The sequence below is a fragment of the Suncus etruscus genome, chromosome 9 (assembly GCF_024139225.1).
Source record: "Suncus etruscus isolate mSunEtr1 chromosome 9, mSunEtr1.pri.cur, whole genome shotgun sequence".
Classification (NCBI taxonomy): domain Eukaryota; kingdom Metazoa; phylum Chordata; class Mammalia; order Eulipotyphla; family Soricidae; genus Suncus; species Suncus etruscus.
Genome location: NC_064856.1, coordinates 59,247,734 through 59,263,855, shown reverse-complemented (window position 1 = coordinate 59,263,855; position 16,122 = coordinate 59,247,734). Strand labels below are relative to the sequence as shown.

Here is a 16,122-nt window from a genome sequence, read left to right as displayed (position 1 = left end):
GAATGTTTAATGCGATTTTTTTTCTTACTAATGCGATTTTTATTGCGATTATTCGGTAAGCCAATAATTGCGAATACTGCGATATTTGGAGGCCGGCCTCAGGCCACAAAATGTTGTACGGAGGGCTGTAAACGGCCCGCGGGCCGCGAGTTTGAGACCCCTGGTATAAACTGTAAAGAAATTATTTTCTTTTCTATTTTGGGCAATACCTGGTGGTTTTCAGGGTCTACTCCTAGCACTGCAAAGGGAGCTTGAAATGCTGGGGACAAAATCTAGGCCTCCTAAATGTAAACCATCCACAATACTCAAAATTCTCTTTAGCCTTAGAAACTTTTCCTTGCAGTAACTCCAAGTTGTGCTTGAGAGGGATGTTTAGGTTGGCTAGAAAGTTTGCCATGAGCATTGTGGGACTACTTCAGTCATTTCTGCCTACTGACTAATAATAGTGCACTTGACTCAAGTGCCTTTTTGGAACTTCTGGGCTTTTTTTTTTTGGTGCCACACTTAAAATGCTCAGTAGTGATTCCTGGCTTGGTGCTCAGAGATCATTCCATGTAGTGATTGGAGACTGAATCCAGGTATCTGTAAAGCATGTACAGTAACCCTTTCTTTCTACATCCTTCAACTTCAGCTCTAGGCCAACTTATCTCAGGAACTGTTGGCATACCAGCAGTGAAAATATGCCTCAAGGAGAGATAGTAGCACCCACATGTCTTTCTGTTGGCAGAAGGGCATTCTTTAAAATTTTAGAGAGATGATTTTGCCCACCAGCACATTCTAGCTCAACCCTCTTCTCACTCCAGCAGGAAAAGGCTCAGAATAAAGGAAGAAATACCATGTACTCAGAACATAGGAGGCCAGGGAGACTGATAGCTTGGGTTTGTATCCTGGGAAGGACAGCTGGTCTGGCCTGGTACAGTGAATAATGGTCAGCTGGAGGACCAAGATTCTTTTTTTTTTTTTTGGTTTTTGAACCACACCCGGCGGTGCTCAGGGGTTACTCCTGGCTATCTCCTCAGAAATAGCTTCTGACAGGTAGGCACTGGGGACCATATGGGATGCCGGGATTTGAACCAATCACCTTAGGTTCTGGGTCTGCTGCTTGCAAGGCAAGCGCCGCTGTGCTCTCTGCCCCCCCCCCCCCTTATTGGTTTTTGGGTCACATCCGGCAGCGCTCAGGGGTTACTCCTGACTCTATAGTCAGAAATCGCTCTTGGCAGGCTCGGGGGACCATATGGGATGCCAGGATTCGAACCACCATCCTTCTGCATGTAAGGCAAACGGTCTACCTTCATGCTATCTCTCTGGCCTTATCTCTCTGGCCCCGCCCCATACTGTCTTTTCCAATCTCACCATGCCAGCCCCTTTCTGAGGTGCCAATGGAGAGGGGTGTGTGTGTGTGTGTGTGTGTGTGTGTATGTGTGTAAATTCTTTCAAAAAGAATCTATCAAAACGACTGTGTGTGTGATGAGGATCTTTCCCAACACTATAAAGGGAAAGTAGCCAACCCCTGCCCAACTCTAAACAGGTTCCCATAAATTACTGTTATGACCCACTTTTTAGCAAGGCTTCAAAGAATCTGATCAACGATCAGGTTTAGGAGCTGGAGAGATAGCACAGCAGATGGGCAGAGTGTTTGCCTATTATGCAGCCAACCCTGGGATTTGAACCCATTCAGGAGTGAGCCCTGATCACCAAAGACCAGGTTTATATTTAAATAGTACAATATATTTTCCTTTTTACTGAAAAGCTTGAAATAGTGGAAAGCCAGCTAAGCTCTCTAACATCAATGCATAAAGAATGACAGTGAACAAAGACTTAATTGCTGCAGGACAAAACAAATATGAACACACACGCATATCTTTTTTTTTAAATTTTATGTTGAATTTTTGGAGTTATTTTGAGTGGTCAGGTCATTTAAGAGCCTGAAATAGCCAAAGTTCAGCCAATCTGTGCCCCAAGAGATCAATGAGGAGGCAATTCTGGTGTACTGGAAACACATTGGGCTGGGGAGCCCAAAAGTCTAGATTCTTCATCCTGCTTCTTCCCTACGGGAGGCTGGGTGAGACACCTCGCTCGCCTCTTGGGATTCTGTTTCCTCAGTACAAATGGGAACAGTAAATCCCCTCTCTCACCGAATTATTGTGAGGACATAAAAAACATATGGAAACATATGGAGAGTATTTACTCTACTTATTATACAGTATATTCAAAACAGAATTGTGTCATTATATATTATTACATTTGTGGTATTTTTCTGAAGCATTTCAACCCCCATTACCAATTTAATAAACAAACATAAAGGTAACGTTTAAAAAATTGTATTTAAAAAGTAACAATAAATTTTATGGTAAATAAGATTTAAAACAAAAGTACAGGAACAAAAATAAATAATTTACACCAACCCACTAACCTAATTTTCAGAATAAAGCCCTTTCCAATTAAGCACTGCTAGCTCGGTCTGTGGTCAAACTTTGATAGTTCATTATTTTTAAAAAATTGTAACAAAACACTGAACATGAAGTAAAATCTTAACAAAACCAAACCACTGGATTTAACATTTTAAGTTTAAATAACCAAACTTTGTAATTTTATACACAATCTAATGTAATGCTAATATAGTTAGCATTTCACCTTTAACAGTTGGTATTTAACAGGAATGAGAAACTATAATGAATAGTTTTCAAACCACAAAATACAAATAAAAACAGACAAGTTTACAGTAGAACAAAACTGGCAGACACTCTACTAACAGGGAAACATTTGAAGGCTTTATATCCTTTATTATCCATGATGGCTTTTGGAATTATGATTATTTGATGTATAGAACCTTTGAAATTTTAGATACAGCCTTTACTTTTTTTCACAGTAGGTTAAAATTCCACCATAGGAGTCCGTAAGACATCACTGATCTTGCATGTAGACTCTAGGAGTCTGCAATCTGATAAAAAGAGTAACAGAAAAATTGACTGTATTGCCCTAATTTCATACTTCCTTGTACACCATGAATAAGCTTGGGAAGCTATTCCAAGAGCTCTTCTACACAAAAGTGTCAAGAATAAAATGTTCTCCACTCTTGCATAAAAATGTGTACAGTGTTTTAGGAATGGAAAACTTCGAATTGTCCTAGGCCCAGACTCCACGGGGCCTGGATGCCTCAAGATTGAATGGCTTCCTTTGCTTATTATAAGCTCCACTGTTGTGAGGACTAGTCATCCAACCCTGGTGTATCTCCTTGTTGGATCCTTGATGCTATTCTGATGGCTTCTTCCAGAGATGGCTGTTCTCCAAGCTAAAACAGGAAAGAGATAAAACCGAGTTAGGAAAATACCAAAAGAGAGGTGGGAGGAGAGTTCAGGAAGGACACACATACACACCTATATGGGATGCCTGAGGACTGATTCATATTTTCTTTCTTTCACTTTCTCTCTCTCTCTCTCTCTCTCTCTCTCTCTCACACACACACACACACACACACACACACACACACTATAGGATATAGGATGCCAGGTTACTGATTCATATTCTCTCTCTCTCTCACTCTCTCTCTCTCTCTCTCTCTCTCTCTCTCTCTCTCTCTCACACACACACACACACACACACTATAGGATATAGGATGCCAGGTTACATTCACACACAAATTAAACCTGGGTTAACAATGTGCAAGGCAGGGCCCGGAGAGATAGCACAGCGGCGTTTGCCTTGCAAACAGCCGATCCAGGACCAAAGGTGGTTGGTTCGAATCCCGGTGTCCCATATGGTCCCCCGTGCCTGCCAGGAGCTATTTCTGAGCAGACAGCCAGGAGAAACCCCTGAGCACTGCCGGGTGTGGCCAAAAAAAAACAAACAAACAAACAAAAAAACAAAACAATGTGCAAGGCAATACCCTATCTATGCTATCTCTCCTGTCCCCCAGAAGTAAAGTATCTTTCTTCTTTTTGTTCTGGGGCCATACCCAGTGATGCTCAGGGCTGACTCCTGGCTCTGGGCTCATGAATGACCCCTAGCACACTTGCGGAACCATATGAAATGCTGGGGATTAAACCCAGGTCAGATGCATGCAAGGCAAGCACTCTTCTCTTGCTTCGGTCCCCAGAGGTAAATTATCTTGCTGTGATTCAGACTCCTGGGCTTAAAAAGATATTCCTGCATGCTTGCCTTGCACACGACTGACAAGTTTGATCACTGGCAGCCCATATATTCCCCCAAGCTCGACCAGGAGTAATCTCTGAGCATCGCTGAGTGTGTCCCCCACAAACTGCAAAAAATGTAAAAGGATACTCTTGCAGCTCTAGATATTAAGATCACAAAAGCAAATTTTAACGGGAAAAATATTTATAGCTTTTTGTTGTTGTTGTTAATGCTTTGCCACTGAGCTTTATTCTCTAATCCCAAATATAGGATCTTTATTTAGACTTTATATAGGTCTGGAGAGAGTACAGCTGTAGGGTGCTTGCTTTGCAGTTAGCTAACCTGGGTTCTATCTCTGAGCCCGAGTTCTACCAGAAGTGATCCTGGAGCACAGAGTTAGGAATACACGTAGGAATGAGTACAGCTGGATGTAGCTCAACTCTCCCCAAAATACAGTATAAAAATAAATGTCATTTTTGTTACTTTAGGAGGGGATTTTAAAGCAGTGATCACAGGGTCAAAGGGCCATTTCCAGTAGAATTTATTTATTTATTTATTTATTTTTGGTTTTTGGGTCACGCCCGTCAGTGCTCAGGGGTTACTCCTGGCTCTATGCTCAGAAATGGCTCCTGGCAGGCTCCGGGGGCCATATGGGATGCTGAGATTCCAACCACCATCCTTCTGCATGCAAGGCAAACACCCTACCTCCATGCTATCTGTCTGGCCCCAGTCAGTAGAATTTATTTTTGAAAACATCTGGCAATGCTCAGGTACAACATATGGGTGCCAGGGACTAAACTCAGGTTGGCCATATGTGCGATAAGCACCCTACCTGCTGTTACTAGAGCTCTGGTCTACTTCTGGTAATTTTTGGCAATCTGGCTGATAGTTCAACACAGAGATGAAAGCATATGGTTCTGCTTGGGTCATGCAATGCTAAAGATTACCCAGGACATCCTAATGTATTTAGGGCCTTTTGGGCTAATGCCAAGTAACATTCAGGGGCCATGTTGTACAAACCCAGGTCTGTCCTGTGTCTGCTGTGTGCAAGGTAAACGCCATACCACTGTCTATCTCTCAAGCCCCTAAATTCCTTTTTTTTTCTTTCTTTTTTTTTTGGTTTTTGGTTTTTGGGTCACACCTGGCAGTGCTCACGCCTAGGCTCTACGCTCAGAAATTGCTCCTGGCAGGCTTAGGAGACTATATGGGACGCCAGGATTCAAACCATCCTTCTGAATGCAAGGCAAACACCCTACCTCCATGCTATCTCTCCGGACCCCTCAATTATTTTTTAAGGGAACACACAAGGATGACTTTCTCCAAGGATAATTGATGCGTAGAATCCTCTAGGATTCAGTATATTTTCAGGAAGTAGCTCTTTGCTAATAAAATCTGTTTAGAATAATGAGATTGTTACTTTGAAAGTTAAGGTAGCTGGATGCAGGATAGAGTGGTAATACAACTGGTAGGGTATTTGCTTCACATGTGCCTGACCTGGGTTTGATCTCTGGTACCCTCCCTAGATGGTCCCCTTAGCTCCATCAGGCGTGATCTCTGATCTTAGAGCCAGAAGCAAGACTAATACTACCAGGTATGTCTCAAAATCAAACAAAAAAAGATAGCCGGCTGCATGTGAGTGTGAGAGAACGAGCAAGCGCATGTGTGTGTTCGTTCACTTGTGCATGTGAATACACATGTGCACCAGAGCTCAAATCCATGGTCTCACTTCATTATTTTTTTGTTATTTTTGTTTTGGGGCTATATCTTGCAATACTTGAGGGAGGGGGTCACGGCTGGGTCTGTGCTCAGCAATTACTCATGGCATATGGGGGACCAGAGATTGAACTTAAGCTGACAAATAAGGCAAGAGCTCTACCCACTGTGCCTTATCTCAAGCCCCCCTTTTGAGGAGACCATACCTGGCTGTGTTTAAGATTTAATCCTGGGCCTAGAGAGATAGCACAGCGGCGTTTGCCTTGCAAGCAGCCGATCCAGGACCAAAGGTGGTTGGTTCGAATCCCGGTGTCCCATATGGTCCCCCGTGCCTGCCAGGAGCTATTTCTGAGCAGACAGCCAGGAGTAACCCCTGAGCACTGCTGGGTGTGGCCCAAAAACAAACAAACAAAAAGATTTAATTCTGGCTCTGCACTCAGGGATCACTCCTGGTAGGCTTGGGGTACCATATGGGTGTCAGAGATCAAACCTGGGTCATCCAAGTATAAGACAAGCACCTCACCTCCTGTATTATCTTTCTAGTCACCTAGCCTCACTTTCTTTTTTACCTTTTCTTTTTTTTTTTTTTTTTTTTTTTTTGGTTTTTGGGCCACACCCGGTAACGCTCAGGGGTTACTCTTGGCTATGTGCTCAGAAGTTGCTCCTGGCTTGGGGGACCATATGGGACACCGGGGGATCGAACCGCGGTCCGTCCAAGGCTAACGCAGGAAAGGCAGGCACCTTACCTTTAGCGCCACCGCCCGGCCCCTTTTTTTTACCTTTTCTATGCTTTGGGGCCACACCTGGTGATTCTTAGAGCTTATCCTTGCTCTGCACTCAGGGATCATTCCTGGCAGGGCTCGGGATCTAACCAAGGTTGGATGTGTGAGAAGTAAGTGCCTTATCTACTCTATAATCTCTCCAGCCCTACCTTCTTCTTTTTCTTGCTGTAGTTTCCCCTAGAATAACCAAAAATAGTAGAAAACAGATAGATGAACTTGTGCTCTACCTCCTGTAAGGTCTGTGCATATGATACAGGGTACAAGGTTGAATACTCAATACTCAGCACCACGGTGACCGAGAAAAGTGGCTGTTCTACTCACCTGAACTGCAATCTGGGTGCCGTTGGATGTTGCCACTAAGGTCAGAGGTCTGGTTTCTGTGGTTACTAGGTGATGGCTATGTTGTTGGTGTCCCATTTCTGATGAGGCAGTATGGAATGCTGCCAAGTCCTGAGCCACAATTGCAACCTGAAGCAAAAGAGAAGATACACACGGGAAGAATTAAAATGATGAAAGATGGGGCCGGGAAGGTGGCGCTGGAGATAAGGTGTCTGCCTTGTAAGCGCTACCAAGGAACGGACCGCGGTTCGATCCCCCGGCGTCCCATATGGTCCCCCCAAGCCAGGGGCGATTTCTGAGCACATAGCCAGGAGTAACCCCTGAGCGTCAAACGGGTGTGGCCCAAAAACAAAAAAAAAAAAAAAAAAAAAAAAAAAAAAAAAAAAAAAAAAAAAAAAAATGATGAAAGATTCAAGCAGGCTATGCAAGTGGATAGACTTCAAGTTCAAAAGGTAAAACTTCTTTTAGACAAGAGACACGTAGAAACTGAAGCAGAAGAACCCTTACCTATATTGCCTATTTTGGACTCCAATTTTTTTTCTTTTTTGTTTTGGACTCCAAATTTTATTTGAGGAAATTAAGACTTAGAAAGGACTAGGGCTGGAGCTATAGTACAGAGGGTAAAGCAGCCCAGATTAGATCACTGTTATCCCATATGGTTCCCCAAGCACCACCAGGGATAAATCCTGAGTGCAGAGCCTGAAGTAACGCCTGAACATTGCTGGGTGTGGCCCCAAAACAAAAAAGGAAGAAAGGACTGAAGGATGTCAATGGCAAAAAAGGTGAAGCCAGTGAAGAAGTAGCTGGTTCAGGCTCCATTATCTGGGGCCATCCCAACTTCTCCTCATTTCTCTTACCTATAAGTGCTTGGTGGGTGTACAGGTGAACGATGACAATTTTCCCGAGTTTGGATCAGTGGTGAACAAGTTGCTCATTTTTCCTGTTACATGGTACTTTTTGGGGTGGTGGGGTGCCACACTTGGTAGTGCTCAGGGGTTACCTTAAACTAAATACAAAATCTACCCTAACAACTAATTTAGCCACCTGAGAGAACAAAATCAACTTTTTCAGAGAAAACTAATAAAATTCAGTCTCTCTGTACACATAAACACACACACACACACACACACACACACACACACACACACACACGAATGGGTAATGGCTCAGAGCTCAGAAGTACAAGCATTATATGTAGAAGTCTCAGATTTAATTTCCAATACTGTCTGGTCTTAACCACTAAGAGTAGTCTTGAGTGACACTAGGTGAAGCCCCCCCCCCCCAAATAAAAATTGAAACAAAAATTATAACATACAAGAAGATGAAAATGTACTCTGGTGTCAAGGGAAAATGAAGTCAATAAATAGAGAACTTCAAGTGACCAAAATGTTGAAATGTTGAAATTTATCTATATTAGCCCAGAAAACTTTCTGGGAGAGAGGGAAACCCACACTCGGTGATAATCAGGGTTTACTCCTGGTTCTGCACTCAGGAATTATGTGTGGTGTGGTGCTCAGGGGACCATATGGGATACTGAGGATTAAACCTGGGTGCAAGGCAAACACCCTACCTGCTATCAAGACTTTATTTTTGTTTTTGGGCCATTCCCGGCAGTGCTCAGAGGTTATTCCTGGCTGTCTGCTCAGAAATAGCTCCTGGCAGGCACGGGGGACCATATGGGACACCCGGATTCGAACCAACCACCTTTGGTCCTGGATCAGCTGCTTGCAAGGCAAACACCACTGTGCTATCTCTCCGGGCCCGCTATCAAAACTTTTTGATGAAACAATGATGAAACTTCCAAATCTAGGTTAAAAATTAACATAAAGGCTAGACATTAGCACAAGAAACTCATACCATAATCAACTGCTAAAAAGGAAATATAAGGGAAAAAATCTGGAAAACAGAGCAGTAAGAAATATGTATTAAATCAGGAGAACAAAATATGATTTTGGCTGACTTTTCATTCTAAACCTAGAAGAATAAAAACATTCTTACATGTTTATTTTCTGGTTTTGGGGTCATACCCACTGTTACTCAGGGGTTACTCCTGGCTTTTCACTTATAAATTACTCCTGGCAGTATGGGATGCTGCAGGTCATATCAGTTGGCAATCTTCCTACCACTGTACTATATCTACAGCCCTGAGAAAAACAATTTAAAGTACAAAGAGAAAAAAAAATCCTGGGCTTGAACAATAGTACAGTGGGGAGTGTGTTTGCCTTGTACACTGTTGACCAGGGTTTGATCCTCAGCATCCATATGGTTCCCTGAGCCCACCCAGAGTGAATTCTGAGTGCAGAGTCATGAGTAAGCTCTGCGTGCTATCTGATGTAGCCCAAAAACAAAAAACAAAACAAAACAAAACAAAAAATACTGCCAAGTATTTTGAATTAAGTGAATCATTTCACAAGATATTCCTGGCAGGCTGGGGAGACCATATGGAATGCTGGGGATTGAACCTGGGTCGGCCATGTGCAAGGCAAATGTCCTACCTGATGTGCTATTGCTCTGGACCCTAATATTATCTATTTTAAGGGGAATAAAAAAATTAAATTACAAAGAAATACACGAGACAGGCCAAAATCCACATCTGATACCCCTATGTGAACTGTGGCGCAGGGAGAAGCCCTCCAAAACCTTCCAGATGGGAATACAGAATAAAAGAGGTCTGGCAACACATTCTAATCACTAGCATGTTATGTCTTCTCAACTAGAAAGTACTCACACACATGCAAAATCAGACCTGTAAAAAGTTATATGTGTCTACCACAGCAAAATAATTTATGTAAGTTATGGCATTACACAGTGGAAGATGATTGATACAGCTTTTCAAAAATGAAGAAGCTCAGTGAAATAAAAAGACTGTCTAGATGTGAGGCATATGTACACTTACGCTCATTTATTTACAACAGACAAAATCTAGAAACAACTCAAGTGCCCACAACAGAGAAGTGAATAAAGACACTGTGAAATAAGGGTCTGGGGAGTTCATATAGGGGTTAAGGCACTCAATCACCCCCAGTTTGATCTTCATCCCCAGCACCATCAGGAGTGACACCCTTGAGCACATAGCCCCTAAGCACCCTCAGGTGTGGCTCAAAATTCACTCCCAGCAATAAGAAGAAATTATGTTACATATATAATCGTGGAATACTACTCAGCTTTGAGAAATATAACAAAAGATGAAACTGTGAGGTTTGTCATAACTTGGATGGAACTGGAAGAGGTCAGATTAAGTGAAGTAAGTCAGAAAAAAAGGACAGATACCAGATAATTCTGCTCAAATGCAGCAGAGTATAAAGAAACAAAGCAAGGAAATACAGTCCTTAACAGAAACAAGCTCTGGATGTAGTCAACAGAACTGTGATCTGAGGGTCCTAAGGAGGAGGGTGGGGAGGAGAGACTTTGTGTCAATGTTAGAGGAATCCTGGCATTAACGGGATCTGGTGGTGGGCTTAATGTAGTAGCACCATTGTATTAAACAACAAATAACAAAAGTTACAGAAGGACAAAGGTTAACAGTATTTGGCACTGTGATGATGAAGATGGGACATTAAAATTTTAAACCAAAAGCATAAACATAGTTGTAACCATGTTACCTCAACTATAATAAAATAAAGTCTAAAAATAAGGGTTGGAGTGATAGCACATTGGTAGGGCATTTGCCTGACCATATGGGACACCAGGGGATCGAACCATGGTCCGTCCTAGGTTAGCCCATGCAAGGCAAACGTCCTACTGCCTGCAGCACTGCTTCAGCCCCTCTTGTTTAATCTTTATGTAAATCATAAGGGGTAGATGCAACAATCTCTCTTATTTTTAGAAAAAATCTAAGACCTAAACAGTTATATAGTTAGGAGTAATAAAATATATTCAATTATAAATCTCTATGTTAAATCACTGTATCACACTACAATCTAGTAATGGCTTTGATATTAATACATATTGACAAAAATAAAAGAAAAAAGCAGTTACCTGCTGTCCTTCTGTACCCTCAGCTGTAACCATGGCCACAGAATGTGTTCCTGCTGAGGAGATGACAGCATCATGAGTGGGGACTGTAATAGGTGTGCCATCCTGTGTTACCATGGTGATTGTACTGCCAATGGCTTGCATGTCAGCTTGAGATATGTTGACCTGCAATACAATACATTTCACAAATCAACATTTCTTGTTATTGTCAGTTATATTTTGTGCTCAGGGGTCTGAGCTCTGTGCTCGTATCATCCCTGGCAGTGCTATGATCAGAGCTGTGTCTGCATATAAGTGAAGAACTTCTGTACTAGCTCCCAAGACAGTGGCAGCCTTTTTATATGTATTTGTGAAGTAAATATGTTCTCTGAAAAAAGGAACAGAGGAAAGGTACTATGTATAAAAGAGAATAAAGACTTCTCCATGGGAGAAAAAAAGCACTGTAGAATAAAAGAATAAAAAGAGGAGGCATGGGCCCGGAGAGATAGCACAGCGGTGCTAGCCTTGCAAGCAGTCAATCCAGGACCTAAGGCGGTTGGTTGGAATCCCGGTGTCCCATATGGTCCCCCAGGTGCCTGCCAGGAGCTATTTCTGAGCAGACAGCCAGGAGTCACCCCTGAGCACTGCCGGGTGTGGCCCAAAAACCAAAATAAAATAAAATAAAATAAAAAAAAATAAAAAAAAATAAGAGGAGCCAGGGGTGATAGCACAGTGGTAGGGCATATGCCTTGCAAGTAGCCGACCCGAGTTAGATTCTTGGAATCCCATATGGTCCTCCAGGCCTGCCAAGAGCGATTTCTGAGCACAAAGCCAAGGAATAACCCCAGAACACTGTCAGGTGTGCCCCCCCCAGCAAAAGGTAAAAAAAAAACTAAAAGAAAAAGGGACCGAAGCAAGGGTGCAGTGGTAGGGTATTTGCCTTACACGTGGCTGACCCAGGTCAGACTGTGGTTCGATCCCCCAGTGCCTCATCTGGTCCCCCAAGTCAGGAGCAATTTCTGAGTGCATAGCCAGGAGTAACCCCTGAGCGTCACTGGGTGTGGCAAAAAATCCAAAATAAAATAAAATAAAATAAATTACATGAGAGGGAGAGATAGTACAGCAGGTAAGGTGCTTGCCTTGTATGTTCCCAATCTGGATTTAATTCCCAGGAGCCTATGTGGTTTTCTGAGAATTATCAGGAATAAATTCTGAGTGTAGAGCCAGGAGAACTCCTAAACACCGCTGGGTATGACCCCAGAACAAAAACAAAAAAGAAATTGCAGGGGCAAGAGAGATAGCTCAATATGCTAACAACATACTTTTGGAGGAGAGAGGTCAAGATTTGATCAATGGCACCAAATGGTTCTCTGACCATTGCCAAGTGTGGCACTCCTCTCCCAACAACAACAAAAAATAAAGAATGAAATTAATTACACACTCCAAGATGATGTAGATGATGATTCAAGAGCAGAATGTGCCTATTTGGGAGACTTTATTAAGATGTAGGCCTAAATTCACTGCAGCACTATAATATCCAAGATCTGAAAACAATGCAAATCCCTAACAATAGATGAAGGGATAAGGAAATTGGAACTGGAGTGATAGTACAGTAGCTATGGTGTTTGCCTTGCACATGGCTGACCACAGTTTGATCCCCAGCATTCCATATGTTTCCCCAGAGCCCAACAGGAATAATTCCTGAATGTGAGTCTGTAGAACCTCCTGACCGCTGCCAGCTATGGGCCCCAAATAAAACCAAAACCAAAAAGAAAATTGTATACACACATATATATACACTCTACAGAATTCTATTTAGTCATAGAAGATGAAATCTTGGGGTCGGTGAGGTGGCGCTAGAGGTTAGGTGTCTGCCTTGCCACCGCTAGCCAAGGAAGGACCACGGTTCAATTCCCCGGTGTCCCATATGGTCCCCCAAGCCAGGGGCAATTTCTGAGTGCTTAGCCAGGAGTAACCCCTGAGCATCAAACGGGTGTGGCCGAAAAATCAAAAAAAAGAAGATGAAATCTTGGGGCCAGAGCTGTGGCACAAGTGGTTGGGCATTTGCCTTGCTAACCTAGGATGGACTGTGGGTTGGTCCCCCAGTGTCCCATATACATCCTTGCATGTAGAAGAAAGAAGGATGGTGGTTCCAATCTCGGCATCCCATTTGGTCCCCCCAGCCTACCAGGAGTGATTTCTGAGCATAGAGCCAGGAGTAACCCCTGAGCGCTGCCGGGTGTGACCCCCCCCCAAAAAAAAAGATATGGTCATGGGGGCCGGAGAGATAGCACAGGGCATTTGCCAATAATAATAATAATAATAATAATAATAATAATAATAATAACAACAATAATAACAATAATAATAATAAGTACAAGAAAGAGTTCAAGAGGACTATAAGAATCATTAGAGTCCCTAAAGAATGGAAAGTCAAATCTCTGAGAGAGATGGGATAAGGAAGAGTTCTCTTTAGAAAAACAAAACCCCATGCTGGGGATGTGGTGGAATGTAGGCTTTGCATATATAAAGTCCTGGGTTTGATCTCTGTCACTATAACAAAAAGAAAAAAGAAAAAAATGGGTGAGGGCTGGAGCAATAGTCAGGGTTTTGGGTGCTTGCCTGGCTGACCCAGGTTCATCCTGAGCATGCCATATGATCTTCTGAGTACTGCCAGGAGTGATTCTTTTTTTTTTTTTTTTTTTGGTTTTTGGGTCACACCCGGCCGTGCTCAGGGGTTACTCCTGGCTGGCTGCTCAGAAATAGCTCCTGGCAGGCACGGGGGACCATATGGGACACCGGGATTCGAACCAAGCACCTTTGGTCCTGGATCGGCTGCTTGCAAGGCAAACGCCGCTGTACTATCTCTCCGGGCCCCAGGAGTGATTCTTAAGCACAGATCCTAAGTAAACTTTGAGCACTACCAGTGTGGCCCAAAAATGGAAAGAAGGAAGAAAAGTATACTTGCATGCATGAGAACTATGTTCAATCTCTGCACCAATAAATAAATAAATAAGTAAATAAATAAATAAGTAAATAAATAAAACCTTAGTTTTTATTTAGAACTTAAAGATGTAATTAAGTCTGAATAATTGGCATGTAGAAATTTGAAAAATCTGGGGCCAGAGCGGTGGCGCAAGTGGTAAGGTGTCTCCCTTGCCCATGCTAGCCTAGGACGGACTGAGGTTCGATTCCCCATCATCCCATCCCATTCAGTCCTCCCAGCCAGGAGCGATTTCTGAGTGCATAGCCAGGAGTAGCTCCTGAGTGTCACCAGGTGTGGCCCAAAAACAAAAACAAACAAAAAATTTGAAAAAATCTGACTAAAGCACACTATTATACTGCTTTTCTTGAGAAAGCCAAAATAATTGTTCTATTCTGTGAACTCCCTTAATTCCAATTATAGAAATTCAACCTAGGGTTCTTTCAAAGCATGTGTGCCAGCCTTTGAGCCTTTGAGTCATCTCCCTGATGACTCACCAAAATCTTTTAAAATGATGCCATCGGGGCCGGAGAGATAGCATGGAGGTAGGGCATTTGCCTTGCAGAAGGACGGTGGTTCGAATCTTGGCATCCCATATGGTCCCCTGAGCCTGCCAGGAGTGATATCTGAGTGTAGAGCCAGGATTAACCCCTGAGCGCAGCCAGATGTGACTCCCCCCGAAAAAAAGAGATGAAAAAAATGATGTTATCATCTGGACTAGGGAGATGATTCAAAAAGCTGGAGTGTATGCCTTACATGCTTGAGGCCTTTGAGTTTGATCCCTTCACTGTAAGTCTCCCATCCATATACCTTCAAGTGCAGCCCTGTTGGCCATAAGCAATCCCAAGCCAGACCACTGAACATACACATATAGTTGAGTATCAGTGAGAATGGCCCCAAGCACTGTCACAGAATTCCCCTCAAATAAAAATAGACAAAAGAAAAAAAAATAGACAAAAGAACATAAAAAAAAATAAACAAAAGGATACCATCATTACTTCAGTCAAATCTGCATATTTCCTATCTCAACTCTAGATCCACTGGGTCACCAAATTCTATCACTAATCTGAATTGCGTTTCTTGTGGATCCATCCCCCCTTGTACTACTGGGTCAAATCAAGAAATATTCAAAGCTTATTTCTGACTCTGTCCATCACTTTTAAACTCAATTTCAACCTGGTTTCCTTTTTTTTTTTTTTTTTCCTGGTCAGTGGGAGCACCGGGCTGGGTTTATTAAGTCCCAATCAACCTGGTTTCTGATCTTTTTTCTCTTCCTTCCCTTCCCACCCACCTTCCCTGCCCCCCCCCCCCCTTTGGCCCACGCTGGCAGCACACAGGCTCAGAAATCACTCCTGGCAAGTTCAGGGTACCATATGGAATGCCAGTGATCAAACCTGGGTCAGGTACATGCAACTGCATACTATGCTATTGCTCCAGCCTCATAGTCACAACTTCTCTTTCCTAAACTTTTTTTGTCCTCCCCTTATTTTGGGCCACACCCAGCAATGCTAAAAGATTAATCTTCTATATACTAATGAATTATTCCTGGTGGTGCTTGGAGAACCACATGGGATACTGGGGAACAAACGTGATTAACTGCAACCAAGGCAAGCACCCTACCCGCTACACTATGTTTCCTACCCTTGATCTCTTAACATGTGGTTCTTTCAAGAGATTACTGAAAAACCTTCAGGAGTACTAGCACTGCAAAGAAAATAAAGGTCAAATTCGGTGCACAAAGTCTTCTTTAACTGAAATTCAATCTAATTTCAAGTCCAGGTTCAGAGAAAAGTTATTTAACTTGTAGTTGTTACTTACATGCTGAGTCCCATCCTGAGATATGAGGGTAACTTGTTGACTCAGCCCAGACTGGGTTACTGTGGCTACTTGTGTAGATACAACATCATCTCCTTCTACACCTGTAACATATGTGATTTGGGACCCTTTAAGAACATCTTCACTTTGACCTGTTTAAAACAAATAAATCATTTATTGACCAACCAAGCTCTAAGAAAACAAAGGTTATAAAATATTATGGAGACATTTATACAAATTAAATGTTTATTATATTCTTAATCATAAATATGGCTTCTAGCATCTTTCTTTTCTTTCTTTTTGTTTTTGGGCCACACCCGGTGATGCTCAGGGGTTTCTCCTGGCCATGTGCTCAGAAATCGCTCCTGGTTCGGGGGACCATATCGGACACTGGAGAATCAAACT

General features: G+C 42.7%; 1 protein-coding gene across 1 annotated transcript in view; it reads right to left on the bottom strand.

Moving 5' to 3' along the window:
• Positions 1–2,153: 2,153 nt before the first annotated feature.
• The window catches only part of ZNF143 (zinc finger protein 143), a 40,584-nt gene continuing 26,615 nt past the window's right edge, over positions 2,154–16,122 (bottom strand). The window contains 4 exon segments of the mRNA XM_049781016.1: positions 2,154–3,292; positions 6,948–7,094; positions 10,944–11,105; positions 15,721–15,869. Coding sequence (XP_049636973.1) covers positions 3,209–3,292; positions 6,948–7,094; positions 10,944–11,105; positions 15,721–15,869 — 542 coding nt within the window. The 3' untranslated portion in view covers positions 2,154–3,208.